Here is a 21,067-nt window from a genome sequence, read left to right on the forward strand (position 1 = left end):
ATCTAGCTTGAATGAAAGTCTAGCAGGATATATTATCCTTGGTTGAAACCCTTTTTCATTCAGGGCTCGATAGATACCTTGCCACTCCCTTCTGGCTTTTAGAGTTTGAGTGGAGAAATCTGCAGATAATCTTATGGGTTTTCCCCTGTATGTGACTTTTTGTTTCTTTCTTGCAGCCTTTAGGATCCTTACTTTATCCTTACTTCTCATTGTGACTATGATGTGTCCTGGTGTCTTCAGGTCTGGGTTGATTCTGTTTGGAACTCTCTGGGCCTCTTGAACCTTGATATCCTTTCTGTTATTCAGGTCTGGGAAGTTTTCTTCTATTATTTCCTCTAGAATGTTTGCTTCCCCTTCCTCTCTTTCTTCCTCTGGCAGGCCAATTATACGAATGTTACTTCTTTTGATATCATCCCATATGTCTCTGTTGTTGTTTTCAGTGTCTCTCAATCTCTTTTTAAGCTCTTTCACCTCTTTCTTAGTTTTCTCTAACTCATCCTCTGTCTGACTAATTCTGTTTTCTGCTTCTGTTAGTCTGCTTTCCCTTGCCTCAGCTTCTTTCTTCATTACAGCTATTTCAGCTTTCAGTTCTCTAATTGCCTCAAGATAATCAGTATTTTCCTTGGGGGTCTCAACTGTTGTTTCCCTAATACTGCCATTCCTTTCCTCCAATGTTGTTTTCATTTCTGTGGTTAATAAGTTTATTACTGCTTGCATACTTTTCTTATCTATGGTTACTTCTGACTGATTTGTAGTTTCTTCTGGGCTCTTGTCTTCATTCATTGGGGTAGCAGTTTTATTTGTTTTTAATCTACCCATTTTTTTTATTTATGTGTTTCTCTCTCTTTTTTTATGCTCTGTTGTTCCTCAGTTGTTGTGTCTTGAGTACAAGTAACACTGTACTAAATACCTTTATGACAATTGCACTCACCAACCTCCGGAATTACAGTAGCAACTGAAGTAAGTATTGAAGTAGTTTAATCGTTACCAGTTAGCCAATTTCTCCAGTCCGTGAAAAAATAGTAACCAAATCCCAGTGAAGAAAGAGAAAAGAAAGAGAGGATAGCAAGAATAGACAGTTATGCAAATCTACTATCCAGTGTATATTCTAGGGGTAACAAGAGGGGAAAGGGAACTAGAGCAGAGATACACACATAGAGAGTCCACTCTGAGTCAGATTTCTTCCCCAAAGTAATTCACAAATTCAGAAAGGGAAAGAAGAAAGAAGTGTATGACAAGATTAAAAAAAAAGAGAGAGAGAGAGAGATAAGAGAGGGAAAAGGGAGAATATAAGAAGAAGAGTTGTAATTAAAGAACAGTGCAAGGAACTTCCCAAATGTGTATCAGTGAATTAAAAAAAAAAACAAAAAAACACCCTGTTTGGTGGTATGGGGTATCCTGCTAGGAGCTGGTCCCAGGGACTGCTTATGGGGGGGGGGGCGGCGGGAAGGATGTATGCTTGAAAATTAAAAGGAAGAAAGAAGAATTTTTTTCCCCTACTCTAATTCTTAACCCAAATTAAGTTATAGTCACCTCCTTGGTGTCTAAGGACACCTTATTGGCTGGCCTGCTACAGGCAGAAAATCCTATTGTCTCCAGGGGAGTGTGTTCGGAGCTCAGAGGCTAGCAGCTTCTCCGTCTGCCATCTTCCGCGAAACCCCCCCCCCTCCAGACTTTTTTAAAGGATTTCTCGAAAATGAAAACTAGCTCCAAGTCCTTTGATCCAATGAGAGCTATACTCAAGAAGTCTTTGGATCCGCCCTCAGGGTCGTGGTGGACCCTGGAGACTCCCAAGAGAAAGCCCCCGAGATAAAGTGCTCTCTCCGGGTCCTCTGCCTGCCGTGCTCTGCAACCGGCGGAGGAGCCGCCTTCCCGGGCAGAGGACAATGCCCGGCGCACTCGCCTTGCCCGGCGCCGCCTGGGAAGTCTGGAGCCCCGCTAGTCCGTGTCACCTTAACTCTAATTCTTAACCCAAATTAAATTATAATCACCTCTTTGGTGTCACCCCTTATTGACTGGCCTGCTAAAGGCAGAAAATCCTACCTTTGCCGACGATGCGATCAGAGCACTCGCTGTTAGCAGCTTCTCAGTCCGCCATCTTCCCGCAAGGTCCGATTTTTTTTTTTTTTTTTTTTTGCCATGAATTGACTGTCCATATACGTATTGATTTAATTCTGGGCTCAAGTTTGTTCCATTAAACTTAGTGTGTGTTTTTATTCTGACACCATACTGTTTTGATTACTGTCAAAGTGTAATATAGTTTGAAGAGGGTGTGGCACCTTCAGTTTTTATTCTATTTTCTCTATTGCATTGGTTATTCCATAACTTTTTTCTGTTTTTTCCCCACAATTTAGATTTTTTTATTCTACTACTTCTGTTTAAAATGTCACTGACATTTTGATAGGCATTTCAGTAAATCTATATAAAGCTTTAGGTAAAATGGCCATTTTAACAATGTTAACTCTTTTAGTTCAGAGGCACAGAATGTTTTTCTGTTCTTTGTGTCTTCTTTAATTTCTTTCGATAATGCCTTAATAGTTTTTGGTTCATAAGTCTTTCATCTTAGTAAATTTATTCCTCAGTATTCTTTCCTCTATTCTAATAGTGTAGGTGTGGAATTTTTACAGTTTTCTATGTATAAAACCATGTCATCTGAAAATAAAGTCTTAACCTCTTTCTTTTCAGTTTCTATAACTTGTCTTTCCTTCGTTCTTTCTCTCTCTCTCCCTCCCCTTCACTCTCTCTTTCCTTCCTTCCTTCCTTCCTTCATTTCTTCCTTCCTTTATGCTTAATTTTTCTGGCTAGAACTTCTACAACTATGTTTAATGAAAGTAGTGAGAGTGGGCATCCAATTTTTGTTCCTGATTTTAGTGAAAGCCCTTACTTTTTTTTTTTTTTACCATCCAGTAAAATGTTAACTATGGATTTGCCATAAATGCCTTTATAGTGCTGTGTTTTCCCTCCACATTAATTTTAACAGAATTTTAGAATAAATGTATCTTAAATATAATCAAATGCTTCTTTGCTATTTGTTGAGACTATCATTTGATTGTTATTCTTTATTTTGTTAATATAGTATGTTGTTTTGTGTTTAATCATCCCTACATCTCTAGAATACGTCCCACTTTGTTTTTATTATTTTTTAATATTTATTTATTCCCTTTTTGTTGCACTTGTTTTATTTTTCTAGTTATTATTATTGTTATTATTGATGCTGTTGGATAGGACAGAGAGAAGTGGAGAGAGGAGGGGAAGACAGAGAGGGGGAGAGAAAGATTGACACCTGCAGACCTGCTTTACTGCCTATGACTCGACTACCCTACAGGTGGGGAGCCGGGGGCTCAAACCAGGATCCTTATGCCGGTCCTTGTGCTTTGCGCCACCTGCGCTTAACCCGCTGCACTACCCCCCGACTCCCTAGAATACATCCCACTTTGTAATGGTAAATGCTAATTTTAATATATTGTTGAATTAACTTGTTAATATGAATTATTAGTAAAGGTGAATTACTGTAGCATTTTAATTGCACTGCAATAAAAACCTAGAGTTATGATATGATCAGATATTCCACTTCTTGGAACATATCAGAAAGAAACAAAAATGCTGTGTCAAGGGAATAACTTTTCTCCCATGTTCATTGTAGCATTGAAAAGAAAAGAAGACATGAGGAAAGCTAGTCTGTTACAAACAGAAAAAAAAGTTATACGTTTATAACTATTACATTCTCTTGTTGGATTGATCTATTCATTACTATATAATGCCTTTCTTTGTTTGTCATTCTAGACCTTGTTTTAAAGTATAATCTGTCTGATAATTGTGGCTACACCACCTTTCTATTTTGATTTGCATGGACTATTTTCTCCATCCCTTTACTTTCCATCTGTTGTGTGTCTTTACATCTGAGCTAATTTCTTACAGGGAGCATATGGACAAATATTTTGTTTGTTTGTTTGTTTGATCGGAGAATCATCCATTTACATTTAAAAGATAGTTCTAGTAACTATACATTCATTTTTATTATTTGATTTCTGGCTGTTTTCAAAGTGCCTCTGTGCTCCTTCTCCTTCTCTCTTATAATGTAATGTAATGCCATTCCTTATAATTATATTGATATACATTCTACACTTTCTTTAGTGTTGCTATTATAGGAATTTGGCTTTTGGTTGCCATACAGTTCAGATATATCCTATATATATATATGACATTTTTGAAAAGTTGTTTGCAACTTATTTTTTTTTCTAAATTCTACATTTTTACTCCTTGCTCAGCTCTGACTTAAGGTGGTAATGGGAACTGAACATAAGATCTTGGAACCTCAGCATGGAAATCATTTGTGTAATTACCATGCTGCCTAGCCTCCAGCTTCTTGTACTTTGGTCAGGTATCCACCTGTGACCATAGTAGGAGGTTAGAAATTAATGCCACCTTTTGAGTCAGTGGGATACCAATCCACAAATAGGACGATATGGTCAGTCTCAAGGGAGGCAATAACGGCATGAGAAATTCATGTATACTGTAAATATACTGCATATTAAACAATTAATAAACTAACTTGAGTTGTTCATTAGAAGAGTTCCCATGGATACTTGTCTTCCTGCTAGATTTTGCTCCTCCTCCTTCCTCTTCCTCCTCTTCCTCCTCCTCCATCTCCAGATAGAGACAGAGAGACAAAAGGAAAGAGCGAAAGAGACCACAGCACCAAAGCTTCCTTCAGTGCTGTGGAGATGGCCTCAAACCTGGGTCTTGCACATGGCAAAGCAGTACACTATGCAAGTGAGCTATCTCACCAGCCTACTCTTAGACCCTTTAAGATTAGCAAGTTCCTTCATGGATGACTCAGGTGGTTTAATTGCCTCTAGGGTTATCACAGGACTTTATCCTTGAATGAGGAATTCATTGCTCCTGATGGTCACCCATCCCCCCCCCCCCTTATTGATAAAGAAGAAAGGGGGAGAGAGGGAAACACTTGCAGAACTGTTTCACCTCTCATAAAACATCTCCCCTGGGAATGGGGACTGGGGGCTTGAACCCTGGTCCTTGTACATGGTAGTGTGTGCTCTCTACCAGATGCATCACTACATGGCCTCTCAGGTGGTTTTCAAATTGTCACTTTTATACTTCCAAAGCTTATCCTTTAAGACTACCACTTGGGTCGAGTTACAAGCCTCATTGCTCTTCAAAGCTACATGTTCCAGAGGAGTTATTAACCTCTACTGCAAGTCCCATGATTTGGAGTGCTTGATATGAGGCATGGTCCATTCCCACTTCAGTTCTTATCTGTGAAACCACTCCTAATTGTGGGTGGCAGTGTTTGCACTGAATTCCTTGGAAAGACTCTCTCTGCCTTTGAATCCCTTATTGGGGTGGCCCTTTTGTCTCGTGCAGGGATTCTTCAGTTTGGTCTTAGATCTTTTTACAGAAAGAACTGTTCCATATACAACTATATATATATATAAATCCATGGTGGGAAGTGAGCCCAGGACCATTTTAAATTACCTCCTGGATGTACTGTTTTTAATTTTTGAAGAATCTCTATAATGTCTTCATTAGTGTTATGGTGATATACCACCAGTACACCAGGGTTCCCTTCTCTAGTCTTGCTAGCATTTATCATCTCATCTTTTGATAATGATTCAAACATGGGTGAGGTGCTATTTCACTGTGATTTTGATTTGTATCTCCTGGATAATTTGAGACACTGGGAAACTTTTTTTGTATCTGTTGCCCATCTGTGCATCTTCTTTGGGGAAATGTCTATTCTGGTTCTCTGCCCATTTTTACATTGGACTTTTAAAAAAAATGCTTATTTTAATTTTATTGGATAGAGATAGATAGGAATTGAGAGGGGAAGGAGAGATGAAGAAAGGAAGACACAGCTAGGGCTTTGCGTGAGGAATTCATTCCTCCAGTGATTTTATTTTTCTTCTTTCTCCTTTTTTTGATAGAGACAGAAATTGGGAGGGAAGGAGACAGACAGACAGACAGAGACACTTGCATCCCTTGCAGATGCGGACCAGGGATCTGAACATGGGTCCTTGTACATAGTGACTACATAAGGGACAGATAAGTACCATGACTTAGTATTCTATACATACCTATTACACCCCAGAAAATTTAGGTGGTCATGCTCTGATTCAGGGTCGTGTGTTTAGATTAATGGGTCAAATGTGATTTCCAAGCACATGCCCCTTCACATGATCAAGAACTTGGGTGCCATTTTGAATTATCAAATGTTGATTTAGGCCATCAGCAAGGAAGGTCCTTTGAGATAACTCACCTAGAAGGTCCTGCTTTGCTATATGCATAATTAATCCTGGTTTGAGCCTCACATTGGGCCACTGGGCACTGGAGAATGGCTTCCCCCACCCTACCCCAAACACACACCAATCTCTTTCTATATGAACTTTTTTCCAGAGTAGTGAAGCCCCCTGTGAAGACAATAAATATATCAGCAAGAAAAGTGAGCCACAATTCCACTTCTGCTTTTCTTTAGCCACTGCCAGTACTCAATCAACTACACTGATCTGCAGTCTCCAGACCTGTTGTAGATTTACACTTGGAAAACCATTGGTCTAGACATCCCATGCCATTTCCTGACTTTATCAGCTACTTATGCACTTCCCAACAACTGAGAGCCACATGGTTAGATTCCTAGCAGGAAAAGAACTTGTAAACTTCCGTGAATACTCTACACCATTTTTCTTTGGTAGGCTATTAGATCATAGAAATGAAAATCTCCTGCTTGAGTAAGACCACTATAGGTTCTTCACTCTGTATGCCATTTTTAATACCCATGCTTTAGTTTTCTCATCTGTAGAACAGGAATATGACCTTCTAACTTAATACTGACTAAAGCCAGAGAAGACACTTTAAGTATTTAATGTATAAAAATCACTTCAGTGGCATGGGAGATGGCATGGTGGAGAAAGCAATGGATTCTCATGCACGAGGTCTCCAGCTCAGTCTTCGGCATTGCATATTTGAAAGTGATGCACTGGTTGTCTCTCTCCCATTACACTTATTAATAAATCTTTAAAAAAACATGATATATTAAGAGGTTAGTCAGGACCCAATAAATTACTAGTTATTATAGAGATAATTTAATGCAGAATTGGTGACTTAGATGATGGAAGGGTCCAGAAACCAAGGTGGGATATGGTAGGAGATACCAGAAATTTAACAATAGTAGAATGTCGATTCTTCTCCTTGAGCTAGGATAATGGCAGGAGGTTGCCAGGACTCAGAGGCCATCGGTTGCTACTCAGAGAGTGGTACTGCTCAGACACCAAAGAAAATGCAGGTCTGGCAGGAAATGGAGCCATGAGGGAGATTCACTACTTAAAAGCCAGAGGCAAGAGATTCTGAGAATAGTTTTCCGTGATGCAGAAGAGAGCGTGGGGAGGAGCAAGAATAGATCTGTCACTACCACATTTTTAGTTATTGTTACCACGGCTAGTTATTTATCTGTCCCTCTCTTCTCCATTGTATCTTTATATAGTACCTTCACTACAATTTATTTGTAAAGACACACACACACACACACACACACACACACACATATAATGCCCTCAATTTTCAAAAACAGAATAAAAGTGGTGGGTGGGAGATTACAGAAACTGTTGCAGCATTTATTAATCCAATGAGCAAGAACTATTTTAGACTTATTTCTTAAAGAATGGAAATTTCAGACTAGAACTTAAGTTTCAAAACAATCTTTATTCTTTTTTGAAGACCTAATACAATGCATCAGAGCAACTTAAAACAAGACATAGCTCCATTGAATCTATAGCTTGAACAAAATGTCAAGGAGGCACACTCCCCCCACCCCCCAACCCCAGTTGCCTTGTAAAGGCAAAATGACAACTGACCATGACATCCTCCCTCTCGTCAAAGACCAACTTTATTTTAACAATGTAATATAAACAGATTTGTAAAAACATTTAACAGATCCTAGCTTTAAAAAACACACACATATAAATGAGTTTTGTTTTGCTTTTTTTTTTTTTTTTTTTTTTTAATAGCAGCATCCTGGGCAGCTAATGCTATCTCATGGTGACAACTGTAATGTTAAAAGTGGATATTGTCTCCAATTGACCCCAATTCAGCTCCTTCTCTACTCATAATACTACTATTTTATATAACTAGATTTTTTTTCAAATAGGAATTTGGCATTTTTTTAACTTTGTCCCATGTGAGGCATTGTGCTTTCAACTGCCCCTGTCTTAAATGACCCTGAACTCAATTTTCAAGGTCTGTTTCCCAACTGATGTGGATACCATGCATAGCAAAAGCAGTTGTTAACACCAGCAGAATTTTTCTCCCAATAAGGAACATCAGTAGGACTTCCAAAACACGTTACTAGTTCATAACCAGCTATATGACAAAGCAACTTGTCCTTCACAGACAGCTCACATAAACACATTTTGACTCAATACACTGAAAATAAGGATTTCCAAGTTTAGCGAGTCATCCAGACCAGCTCCCCAGAGTAACTTTTCAAAAATGAAAAAAAGCCAAAGAATTATGAACTTCTCACTTCACTTGCAAACAATTTTCACCTTTATAAGACAAAACAAAGCAACTTTAAAGGGAAAAAACAACAACCCATACACATACACAAGAACTGCACTAGACATTTGCTTGTTATGTACTTGAACTCAGCGACTGTAGATCATTTTGGCTGAAAGGTGTACTGGAAACAGTCCATGCACATATACATATATACATATATCAAGGGCCACGAAGTTTGTCAGGTGTTACAAACACATGCTATATATATATATATATATATATATATATATATATATATTTTTTTTTTTTTTTTTTTGCCTTTTCACATAGTCAACGACTTTTCTCTTGGGTAATATCAGGTCCCTGGACTTTCACTTTTACAGCCCTGTTACAGCCTCTTTCTAGCATAGTTTTCTGTCTTTTATCTTTAGACTATACCGGGTGGGTGGTGAAAAAAATCAGGGTATAGATAAAAACATGCACCACGAGTGCCTCTATCTATTCAGATTCCTGAGCCCCCCTCCCAAAGTGGTGCTGGACGTTGTCTGAGCCTAAAGAGCCCTGCTGGTCAAACATCTAGGAGAAAGGTTATGGACATGCTCAAAAATGCACTGAGCAGAGGAGTAGCATCACAGATACGGTGTAACTCACTATGATATGGAATGAGGACTCCTGCCTTGGCCATTCAAAGAAAAACTTACTGCATTTATACTCATATGATGCAAAAATAAGGCAAGTGACTAAATGGCATATCACATTGCAAAGAGCGAGTATTGATGCAAAAACATGGGCAAACCACAGCTTTCAATGTAACATTCCACTTCAAATCTTATGTTCAACAAATTACATGAAAACTATATTTAGTAGGACACATGGATGTGCTACCAGAAAGAAAAAAATACCCTCATTTATAAACTAGTAGCTAACTGTTAGACATCTATGTGACATGGAACGATAGTGTGAAAGCAGACATAGACCAAAAGCAAGGAAATAATTGTTTGGAGATGCAAGGGAGGTGGTTGGATCAGAATAGTCCAAGTTTTGTGAGCTGAGTCTGCTTATAAGCTTGACTATTGCTTGAGTAGCTTCATATAAAGAGGGAAAAATACATTCTACAGTTGATTTAGGTCAGCTGCTAAACCAACTCTTTCAAAAGAATTTAAAAAGGAACATAAAACGAAACAAGCAAGCAAACAAACAACAAACAAAAACCTCACTGTAGTATCTGAAGCTGTAGGTGAGTCTGATATGGAAAATGCAAACAGTTAGTGAGATGTCATTTTAATCTGCCAGGGGTAGTGCCCATGATCATAATCAATTCTTTATTCCTCCCAACACATGTACAATTTCCACTGAACAGAAAAGCTTTTGCATATGCAGATCTGGGAGTGAAATCTCCTAAACTGGAAAGATTACTGTAATGACCTCTCCACAGTGAAACATAGCACACATAATTATTTGGATGAATGAGAAGGACTGATATTATGATTCCTGCTATGGCCATGGTATTAATGAGCTCCACATAGCCCAGAGCAGTAACAGTTATGATCAAGTCTATTTACTTTATGATCTAAATTGAATGGGGACTAGAAAGAGAACAAATTAGGTTTTTCCCCCCTCCCAGGTCATGCTTTTTCCAAAATGAATGTTTGTTGGTTGTAATGGGCAGCCTAATGTTAAAAGGAGATACATTTTATAAATTCAGAGATTAAACCTTTGAAACAGAGTTTTCAAACAAAGGTGAACTGGGCATCTAGAGCCTTCTTCCTGCCAGCTGAAATATTGGACCAGTTGCACTGTGTTAGAGTTACAGTAGGTCTGAAATTGTCCTCTAGCTAATAATAACTAGCAGACCAAAGTGGGAAAAGCTGGACTATATGCAGCTTTACTTTTCTGTAATCATGAGAAAGTGCATATCACCTTCCCACCCCACCCACCACCCCAACTGTACCCCATTGCTACATACCCCTTCCCAGATTTAAGAAGTTCACAATTCTTTATGAAACAGACATTGCCAGGTACCGTATTCAAAGAGTCTTGAAATAACATGTTGAACTCAGTGATACTTTGTCATATTTATATGTCTTTCTCTTTTTATTGAATAAAGCAGCTTTGAAGCTTATCAGGCACTGCCCAACAAAACACTTAGTCCAAAAAAAAAAAAAAAAACTGTTATGCACGTTTTAGCCTTGGGCTAACAGCCAAGTACTCTGTACAAGAAAAACTGTAAAATATTTCATAGTTTTAATTTCTGAAGCCATTTTTTTTTACTGGCATCCTGTACATTTCTTCTTAAAAAAAAAAAACCAACAAAACAAATATTAACAAAAAACTCAGGGACAATATTTTCAAGAAACAAAAACTGGGGTAGGGAAAGCTTATTCTGAAGGTACATTTAAAACTGAGATAACAGCCTTAATGAAAATTAAGAATTGCATAGCACTGTGTATTTAGCCTTCAGCAAAAAACAAAAACAGAAGCTATTTGGTATTGATACAAATCCATCTATTTGATAGTTAGCCATCCAATAGTATGTACATATTTTATATAATGAATGTCATTGTAAGTCTTATTTTCCAAGTTCCATTTTTCTGTTGGTGGTTCATTTTTTTTCCCCAAAAACAAGTTTAAACAGAACACTTTCTGGCACTTGACTACAACAGATTTCTTCTGGACGTATGTAAACCTGACGTTCTCCCAAAGTGCCCCTTTGTGAGCTGAAGTGCCTTTCTGCTACATATCATTCATTAGAAGAATGAAATAATCCACAGTGTGATGTGTCTGGACCCCACCGTGCACAGCATCACCCAGACTAAGCCAGCCTGGGCCAAGCACCCCCAGGGTCAGGGCTCTTCAGTCATCCACCCTCAGATCTCCAAGGTCCCAACTTTGAGCTGGTAAAGCTTCAGAAAGCATTAACAAGCACCATGGTTAAAGGCCTCTTTGTCCCTGCACGCAGAGATTTTTGCATTTCTTTTTCTCTTTGTGTTTGTTGTTGTGGTTTTAAGTTAAGTCACGGGAAAAAAAGGAAAGAAAGGAGGAAGGGTTAAGCACTCCGGATTAGAAAAGTATGGTCACGGCACAGCTGAGCTGCATCATCCTCCCCTACTACTTTTTTTTTTTTTTTTTTTTTTTGTCGAAGAAAGCTGGAGTCCCATCTGAAGGCAGAACGACTTCAGTTTCTGCAGCTCAATTCACAGGTCAAGCTGGAGAGGAGCCCTGTGCTTTCCAGAGGTTTCAGGGTAGTTAAACTTCAGGAGAAGGAGTGTCCGTACTTCATCGCCTCTGCTGTGCATATACTGGGTAGGCTAGTGTGACATTGAGGGAGTCGTTGTGCTGCACAAGGGATGTGTGTTGGTAATGTAGCACCAGTTCTTTCAGGGAGCTGTACAGGTTATAGGGCTCGGCGAAACCATAGCCGGTTGCCGTTTTATTGATGACACAATGCTTCACTTCACCGTCCACTCTGGAGAGCAGAGAAGAAAAATGCCATTTGAGCTGGTTCAGGACAGTTCCTGACTCTGCGAGGTAGTTTTAATAATAAAATTTATCACCATGAAAAGGCATGCTCTGTGCAGGCTGGAAGCCACATGGGGAGCAGTCCTAGGATGGCTGTGGCTTGGTTACTATTACTTCCTACCTCTGGGACTTGAGTAGTCACTGTATTTTCACCTTTACTGTTTTATGTTATTTTATTTGAAGATGGGTGGAATACAGAAAATGAAAGATACAGAGAAAGTGATAGCCCAGAGCACTGCTCAGCTTGGGCTTATGATGGTGGCACAGTTTGAACCTGGGAACCTCAGATTTTTCAGCCATGAAAGTCTTTTGCATAACCATATGTGACCTCATCAGCCCTTATTTTCATCTTTATTCACTTTCAAAGGAAAGGGATGATAATGTACATGCAGCAGGGCAGTTTTAAGAAATGAGATCATGAACATGCCATGCTTGCTGGAGTAGCTGGGGTGCAGTAAGCACACAGCGGTAGCTCCCAAGTGGGCTAACAGCACCACACTTAGTGCCATTGCTCGTAGGAGCAACACTGCCATACAATTATTACCGGGGTCCCCCATGTCTATACAACTTCCCACTGCTGCACTTAACTCCTGAGTCTCTCACTGCCTTGTCTTCACTCAATGTTCTCCTCGCTTTTCTCCTATAGAAATCTTTGCCTACGTAAGTGGTGGCAGGACCAGGAGTAGAGCATACTCCTTTCCCCCTGGAGGACACACACTATTCAGGAATGTCAGTGAGCCAGACATCTCTTTCTCAAAGAACAACCCAAATTCTTAAAAAGGAAGCATGCCATATGCTGAGGGATATTTTCTCTTGGGGGTTCTTATCCCAAGGGCAGTGGGGAGGGTCTTTCTCTGGTTGTTCTGACCTTTTCTGGATGAGGACTTTACCTCTGGATGAATCTCTCCCCTGGGAGGTACCTTAAGATTTGAACTATATTAAGCCTTGGAGGCAAAATAAAAGCAAGTCTTGCTATTTCTATTTTAAGTGTGTGTGTGGGTGGGTGGGGAACTAAAGACTGGAGGAGATCTCATGTTAAGTAGCCAGGGTCTTTTCTAAGCTACTCCTCCCCAGACACTCAAATATATGTCTGCTTTGTTTCCTCTTCTATAGAATTGTAAGATTTTTTTTTTCTTTTTGTTTCCCTTATCAGATCCTTCCTTGTAAACCCTTTGGGTAGGCTAGTTGGAATGAAATTGTATCTCCTCAGAAGAAACTATTTAACAAGGAGGAAAAAAAAGAAAGAAAGAAAACATTTTCTGGAGATACGTACACAACAGAGCAGGCATAGCATCCCTGTTTACTGCTTTCCCGGACCAGAAAAGTGCCATCTCGTTTCCCTCGCAATAGGTTTTCAGCTTTGTTTCGGTTGCTGCTTCCTACATTCCATGTCTTCTCGTCATGGTGGGGCAAATCCTCATCATCTTCCACCAGTGAATATTGGCTAAAGAAGCAGGAAGGGAGGTTTCTAAGTAATGCCCTTGGGAGCCACTAGTCAGCCACTGCTCCTACTTCCCCCTCTCCCCTCAGCTCTCTACCTCGTTCCTGCCCTTCCCACCAATAAAGGCAGACCAGTGAGCTGGGTCTGACTCAGTCAGTTTCAGAGGAAAGTATTTAAAAATCCTGTTTGTCCTATCCTAGATCAGGAAATTGAATGACTAGGACAACTGTCAGTTTTTCAAATAGTTCAAGCAAAATATAAAGCTTCATAAATACACCAAACATAATTGTTTTTTTTTAAATTTTTATATTTATTTATTTATTCCCTTTTGTTGTCCTTGTTTTATTGTTGTAGTTATTATTGATGTCATCGTTGTTGGATAGGACAGAGAGAAATGGAGAGAGATGGGGAAGACCGAGGGGGGAGTGAAAGACAGACACCTGCAGACCTGCTTCACAGCCTGTGAAGCGACTCCCCTGCAGGTGGGGAGCCAGGGGCTCAAACTGGGATCCTTCCTTCGGTCCTTGTGCTTTGCGCCACCTGCGCTTAACCCGCTGCGCTACAGCCCGACTCCCCAAACATAATTGTTTTTATTTCTCTGGTTGTTCCAAAAATATTTGGAGAAAAAAAAATTCTCAGATGTTCAGGGACATCATTAAGGACAGTGTCACTGTCACGTCACAGGATTATAGGGGAAAATGGGATTCACTAAACTTTCCTTTAAAGAAAAAAAAAAATCCACATCCTCTGGTCCCCACTCTGCGAGTGGTGATGTCTCTGTCTCGTCCCCTATCACCCCTTTCCCTCTTGATTTTTGGCTGTCTCTCTCCAATAAATGAATAAAGATAATACAAAAAACCTTTTTTTAAAATCTAGATAACAAAATTGAATTTATACATGATGCTACAAATTTCAGTGATATTCCTTGCTTATTCTGAAAACAAAGTCAGTCATGCATTTTTTCTACAATGGAAGAACAAAAACAATAACAAAAAGCTTTTGCCACCTTCCACCTGTAGAAACTACTTACTCTTCAGTGTTTTCACTGCCCAGCCACTCATTCAATTTCTTCTGCCGAACACCTTTCTGAGTCAACCACCTGAAAAAAGTATGGAGAAAATGCATGAAAAACTCGCCCTTAACTTTAGCAATTACCAATCATTCACTTGGAGGGTTTCACTGCAGCACTTACATTAGGTATTGGTCTCTTGTCTTTCTTAATTGAATGAGGTCAGGTTTAATGCTGTTCATACGTTTGTCAATCTCCCGATACTCAGCTGCTTGCTTCTTCAAATCTTCCTCCAATCTTCTTCTACTGTCAACAATTTCACTGATTCGAGACTTTAACTTTTCATAATTATGCATAATCCTGTAGGCAAGAGAAATGTATCTGTAATCACCTGGATGCATCATGAGGGTTCCCCTGTGTTCACATGAAGTTCTAGCAGATTTCCTCTGGTAAAGAATGCTTTCTCTGGCTGATTACACACACGCACGCACGCACGCACATGCACATGCACATATTTTAAGTTATGCAGAGCATAGATAGGGAGAGTATCTTTCTTTACAGTTTTAGGAGGATTTTGGTTATTTCTAACAGCAAGGCAATGAAAATGCTCATGGATCACCAACCTTTGTATTTCTTTTTCATTGCCTTCACGTTTAAACTTTTCTATGGATTCTTTGCTGTACCGCTCCTGGGTTTGGCACTGTTCTTCAAATATTTTTATAGTTTCATTAAATGCTTCAATAGCTGTTCTTTTCATTTGGATTTCCTGCAATACAATTTTAGTAAAACAAAGTCATACCCCTTTCAAAGAGAAGCTGATTTTTTATTGCAAGACACTACCCAGGACATTTGATCTGTATTAAGATCTGCTAGCAAGGTGAGATTTGAAACCCACTATAACAGTGTATATTTCATTTGTAGAATGTTTCCAATCTATGGAAGATTAACTGTATGAAAAACTCTATAGTTTTCATCTTTTTTTGCCATTCTACTTTATCAACAGTTTATGATACTCATATCCCACTCCTTGCTGTCTCAAATACATGACTGATTCTGGAGAAGACTTAGTCTCTAGAAACAAATGCAGTGAATGAGCCTCTATTTTTCACTGCAGGGTATATAATATTTATATCTCCATTTGAAAGCTAACAGACAAATCTAGAATTCCCAACCGCCATTAGCTTCTAATCTAAAGATAATTCTTCAATCAGAAATTATACCAGTTGTGCCAAAACTTATCATGTGAACTTATTATTATGAAGCTTACAGATTTCACTAAAAAGTATTAGCAATATCATAAATACTTACTATAAAAGTCAATAATAATTCACAAGTGACTTATACTTCATTTTTAAAAAGTCAACTATTTTCACAAACTAAAGGTAAGAAAAATAAGGTTCTTATAAGTAAAAGTTCTGATTATCAAAGAAAACTCACCTGGGAAGTACGAGTATAATCTTCATATAATCTATCATACTCTCGACTTTTTTCCTGAAATTGAGTGTTATATTCATGTAATTTCTTCCCTACTGCCTCAATATTATCTTCTTTGACAACTTGATCCTGGAGGTTAGAGATTGGAGGAGATATATAAATTCAGTTGAAAAGGTACTTAGTCAAAAAACTTGTGTCCTAAATCATCTCAAATAGAAAAAAAAAAAATCCTTATTTTATTTGGCTGTTAGAAAACTGTAATTTGGGGGAGTCGGGCTGTAGCGCAGCGGGTTAAGCACAGGTGGTGCAAAGCTGAAGGACCGGCATAAGGAACCTGGTTCGAGCCTCCGGCTCCCCATCTGCAGGGGAGTCTCTTCACAGGTGGTGAAGCAGGTCTGCAGGTGTCTATCTTTCTCTCTCCCTCTCTGTCTTCCCCTGCTCTCTCCATTTCTCTGTCCTATCCAACAATGACGACATCAATGATAACTACAATAATAAAACAAGGGCAACAAAAGGGAATAATAAATAAATATTTAAAAAGAAAACTAATTTGGGTAAGTTTTCCAAACAATTTTACATGCATTTTATCTGCTTCAAATTGCTTTCTTTTTTTAAAAGAACTTTTTTAAAAAATTTATTTTATTTTTGAGAGAGATGCAGACAAAGAGAGACACAGAGAGAAATACCAGAGCACTGCTCAGTTCTGGCTTATGGTGGTGTGGGGGATTGAACCTGGGACTTTGTAGCCTCAGGCATGAGTCTGTTTGCATAGCCATTATGCTATCTCTCCCACCCTCAAATTGTTTTCTAAACATTAAAAGTATCTTGTGCAGATATTTCAGTTTTGATTACCTGTTGGTATTTGGATACTGGATAAAGTAATTTCACATCCAGTTTGGGATTATACTGAGCTAGAGATTCATTCCGGTAGTGGTTTATTAGTTCAACCACAGAGTTGAAGGTTAATGGGTCAGAGAAGCCATATTTCCCATCTCGGTGAAATATTTTGATTAATTTGTTATTTCCTCCTTTCCTGTAAATATAATATAAAAATAATGACATTTCAATTCTCTTGAAGAAACAGGTTTTAATTTTAACTCAAAAACTCTAATTTTAGCTACATTTTGACTCACCTTAGTGTAAGAGTATAATCACCATGCATTTTAGTAGATGCGTCTCGTACCAAAAAGGTCCCATCGGCTGTATCTCGTAGCTTTTCATTCACTTCTTCCCTGGTGGTGGTGGTAGTGGGGTGGGGGTGGGGGTGGGAGAAATCAAAAAAGAATGCTCACTTTGGGGATTTAAATTTTACATTTTAAAAAATAAACTTTATTTGGAGCAGCTGTAGGTGCACAGCAAAACTGAATGGAGTACTTAGACTTGACTATCTCTGGTTCACAACAATTAACTGCATTTTCAGAGCTGAATTTATTCTTTGCTTAGAGATAGCATGAACTTCATGTCACTACAAATGAGCCAGAGACGACCTGAACTGCCCCTGCGGCTACAGATAGACTATGACCCACATAGTCAACGACTGCCACCTCTCCAGATTCAAAGGAGGTCTCGAAACTTTACATCAGGCTCAACCTGACGCTGTTGACTGGCTACGGAAGAAGGGCAAACGCTAGAAGAAGAAGTACATAGGAATTAAGAAAACAAACACTTTTCATTATTGGGGTATCTGTGGTATAAGCCCGGCCTTCCTATCAGTCACTTTGAAAAATCAACACAAAAAGAATCATGATTCCAAGTTTTCCCTACCCAGTAACTCACTTCCCTTAAAAAGGGAGAGAAAAAAGAAACAATCCAAGATCAAAAATGCCTTCTTTACAATTATGTAAAGATACTAATGTTAATTCTTTTGCTTAACAGAGAGTGATTTTCCACTCTGCCTCTAGGCAGAGCCATTTCATTCTGGTGCTTCCCTGACATCTCTGTCAATAATAAAACTGCTCAGGTATTTAATTTCCTGTGGCATCCAGCACCCACAGATCTCTAGTGCTCATTGACTTCTCTGGTCGTCTTTGGAAGAGAATCAAGTATGCTGCATGCTTATTTTGGATGATATCCTAAACATGGAATTTAACAAACTGGTGCCTTTCTGACTCTTAATCTGAAAGTACCCCTAGCAGTTCTGTAACCTTACCTTGAGATATCTCCCCAGTACCATTCAGCATCTTGTAAGGACATATTGTTATTCATACCGTTGTTGGCTACAGTAGTGGGTTTTGGTGGCTTAGGAGGCAGTGCTGCAAATGAAGAAGAAAAAGTTGTCTGCAATCTCAACTACAACTGGCCATTTCAAGTTAGACCTAAAATTTCCTTAGGTAAATACAATATTATATGGAAAGAAAATTCAGAGGTCCATGAAAGATGTAAGGTCTTTCTTAAAATCAGACATCATTCAAAGTATGGCTAAAAAAGAAACAAAACTGAGACAGGGAAAAAGGCAGAGAGAACAGCTCAGAGTTAAACACATTGAGCTGGCCAGGTAAGTGAATTTTGAAGTAATTCTGGTCTTGATTTTTTTTTTTTCACTTCTAGGTCCTATAGTTATATTAAAGTTTCAAAAGGGATCAAAACCACCAGAAAGAAAGGAAGGAAGGAAGGAAGGAAGGAAGGAAGGAAGATATGAGGAGGATGAGTCATATGGGGTGGCTTTAATTTCCTCTTCTTGTTTAATTACGAAAGACAAATTCAGTTTCTATCCTCCACAAATGCTGTTGCAGTAATAAACAGCTCATCTATACCAATAGAGTTTAAGAGGAGGGACTGAGTTTTCTCTGATCTCAGGACTTCAGGAATTATTCTGCTAAAAGTCACTTTAAGAAACTCATCTGTGATCAAAATCTCTTTAGCACTCATGCTAATATTCTACTGGATAAAATATGCCAAGGCTGATTAAAAATCATACCCCCTTCCTCAATGTCAAATCCGTATTCATATACCAACTAGTGACATATAAAAGACAGCAGTAGTCTTGAATTTTTTAATTGGGAGGGAAGTTAGCACTGAAATGAAATAAGTCTAGGATTTTTACACTAAATGTTAAGCCCCAAGTTTGAAAGAACCATTACTCTATTTTAATTTATGCAAAATTATTTTAAGAACCTATCAAGAATATTTTATAAAGACTAAAACTAAATTATAGAAAGTCAACTTCTTTTCTCCTTAAAATATCTTGATATGAGAATAGGCAAAGTCTCAACATCTAATTTAGACTAGTTTCAGGTCGTCTAGAACTGAGTTGCAATCACTGTTAACATTCTGCATGCTTTCAAGTACCAAGTGTTATCACTGCAAAGTACTAAACTGTTCTCATCCACTGTCAACAGAGAAAGGAAGCACCTAGAATGCAGCCTTTAAGCTGAAGAAACACAAAACACTGTAAGTCAAATAGCAATGGACCTCGAGTAACAAAAGACACCAGTGACAAACTGGAATTTAATTCATATCCATTCAAGTAAGAATAAGCATTTCCCATACACAGCCTGATCTGCGTCCTCCCATAGGCAGCCGAACAATTAATCTAATTTTCAAGCTAAGATCAAACTAATTTTCTTTATTAAATTAGAACATTAATACTAAAAATAGACATCTAAAGAGGATCTGTTACAGCAGCTGTCAAAAAAAAAAAAAAAGAAAAAGAAAAAAAAGCCACAGAATTAACTTGCTTTCTACAAGAATACTGCAATATTACCTGGAGGATCCATTTCTATATAAAACATCAAGTCTGTGCCACAATTTATATCTGTCTTAGCATATTCTAAGTCCAGGTCTTCCATATTCCAAACAGTGTTGTACATTTGTGTGAGAGTTTCCTTGGCTGAGCTCAGTTATAAGAAAAGAGTCCGGCTTTCTTTGTAATGGTGTCTTGGAATTCATTTTAAAACCTATAAGGGGCTGCACTGTAACCTATTACATCACACACCCCAGCCAATCAAGTCAGAAAAATGTCACCAGACCACTCCTGCTTCATCATCTCTCTTCTATATCAGCCTCAGCACAACCCTAACCTCACGAAGGACCTACATTTAATAGAACTACAATATATACATTCTCATTGCTTAAAAAAAAAAATGGTATTTTAATTTGCCTGTTCTCCAGCAGTGAATTTTCTAATTCCTTTTTTATTACTCTTTGCAGCATGGTACGCTCCACTGTTGGCAGGTTGACAAAAGCTGATATGCTGCAGCACGTAGCTTTCTTTTTTCCCTAGTGCATCTGGGTTTACAGATAGCCTGATCATTTCTTGGTTTAAAAATCTTACAATGACATCAAAATGGTATACTTAAGGTACAGGCCTTATAAACATCTATCTATCTATCTATATGCAGAAAGAATTAAGATCTCTGACTATGGATATTTAATAACAACCCTACATACAGCCCCACTGACAACTCAGAGCTTAAAGCATTGCCACTAATGTGCCACATTAAAAAAAATAATAATTAAAAGAAAATATATGTGCAAAATCTCTTCTACCCAACATGCAAAGTTGACTTGATGTAATGATGATTAAAAATTCTTAACGGGGCTGAATATATTTGCTAGCAGGGATAATAAACATAATTACCGACATCATTAATGAGGATTTTAATGTTACTGCCTAAGAAAAATTTATCCAAGTAAGAGAAAGAGGCACTAGAGCAGAATACAGAGTAAAGGCAGAGCTATCATGGCAAAGTAGTTCTCACTAGAACCCATCTTTGGATTTCCTCTGCAAGTACAGCTTGAAGGTGATGTAATCACTCTAGGGGGCTTTGTGCCCCTCACCCCCAGATCAGAGGCTTTACTCTAGGGAAAACATTATTATTCCTTCTTAGCAATATTTAATGTAAAGACTTCAGCTTTCCTATAAACTTAATTACAAATTTTAGTTCTTTTAAGTCATTCTGCATATAATTTTGCCATCCTTGCTGAATTCTCACATACTGCCCTGTGAACCTGTCTGTTTGAAGATACAAGATAAATTCATAATATGATATGTGAGGAAAGAAACTTAACCTTCCCTAAACCCCCCCCCCAAACATGGAAGGGGGCTGATTTTAAGGACTCTAGTGGATTTGGTGATTTATGCCACACACCTCTGTATGACAATTTAAAGACACAGAAGTCCCTGAGACTTAAAGGCAAGACATATTCTGAGC

General features: G+C 38.4%; 1 protein-coding gene across 3 annotated transcripts in view; it reads right to left on the reverse strand.

Moving 5' to 3' along the window:
* Window positions 1–7,696: 7,696 nt before the first annotated feature.
* PIK3R1 (phosphoinositide-3-kinase regulatory subunit 1) overlaps window positions 7,697–21,067 on the reverse strand; it is a 100,886-nt gene continuing 87,515 nt past the window's right edge. For 2 of the 3 annotated variants that reach the window (XM_007523506.3, XM_007523508.3), the window contains 9 exons: window positions 18,064–18,166; window positions 17,048–17,146; window positions 16,767–16,947; window positions 15,918–16,043; window positions 15,104–15,246; window positions 14,664–14,840; window positions 14,502–14,570; window positions 13,304–13,474; window positions 7,697–11,977 (listed from right to left, as the gene is read on the reverse strand). In XM_007523506.3, the coding sequence (XP_007523568.1) occupies window positions 11,788–11,977; window positions 13,304–13,474; window positions 14,502–14,570; window positions 14,664–14,840; window positions 15,104–15,246; window positions 15,918–16,043; window positions 16,767–16,947; window positions 17,048–17,146; window positions 18,064–18,166 (1,259 nt within the window). In that variant the 3' untranslated portion in view covers window positions 7,697–11,787. Of the gene's footprint in view, window positions 11,978–13,303; window positions 13,475–14,501; window positions 14,571–14,663; window positions 14,841–15,103; window positions 15,247–15,917; window positions 16,044–16,766; window positions 16,948–17,047; window positions 17,147–18,063; window positions 18,167–19,617; window positions 19,958–21,067 lie in introns of those variants that run through there. The other variant, XM_007523507.3, reaches the window with a different exon arrangement.

This window comes from Erinaceus europaeus, chromosome 5, assembly GCF_950295315.1.
Source record: "Erinaceus europaeus chromosome 5, mEriEur2.1, whole genome shotgun sequence".
Classification (NCBI taxonomy): domain Eukaryota; kingdom Metazoa; phylum Chordata; class Mammalia; order Eulipotyphla; family Erinaceidae; genus Erinaceus; species Erinaceus europaeus.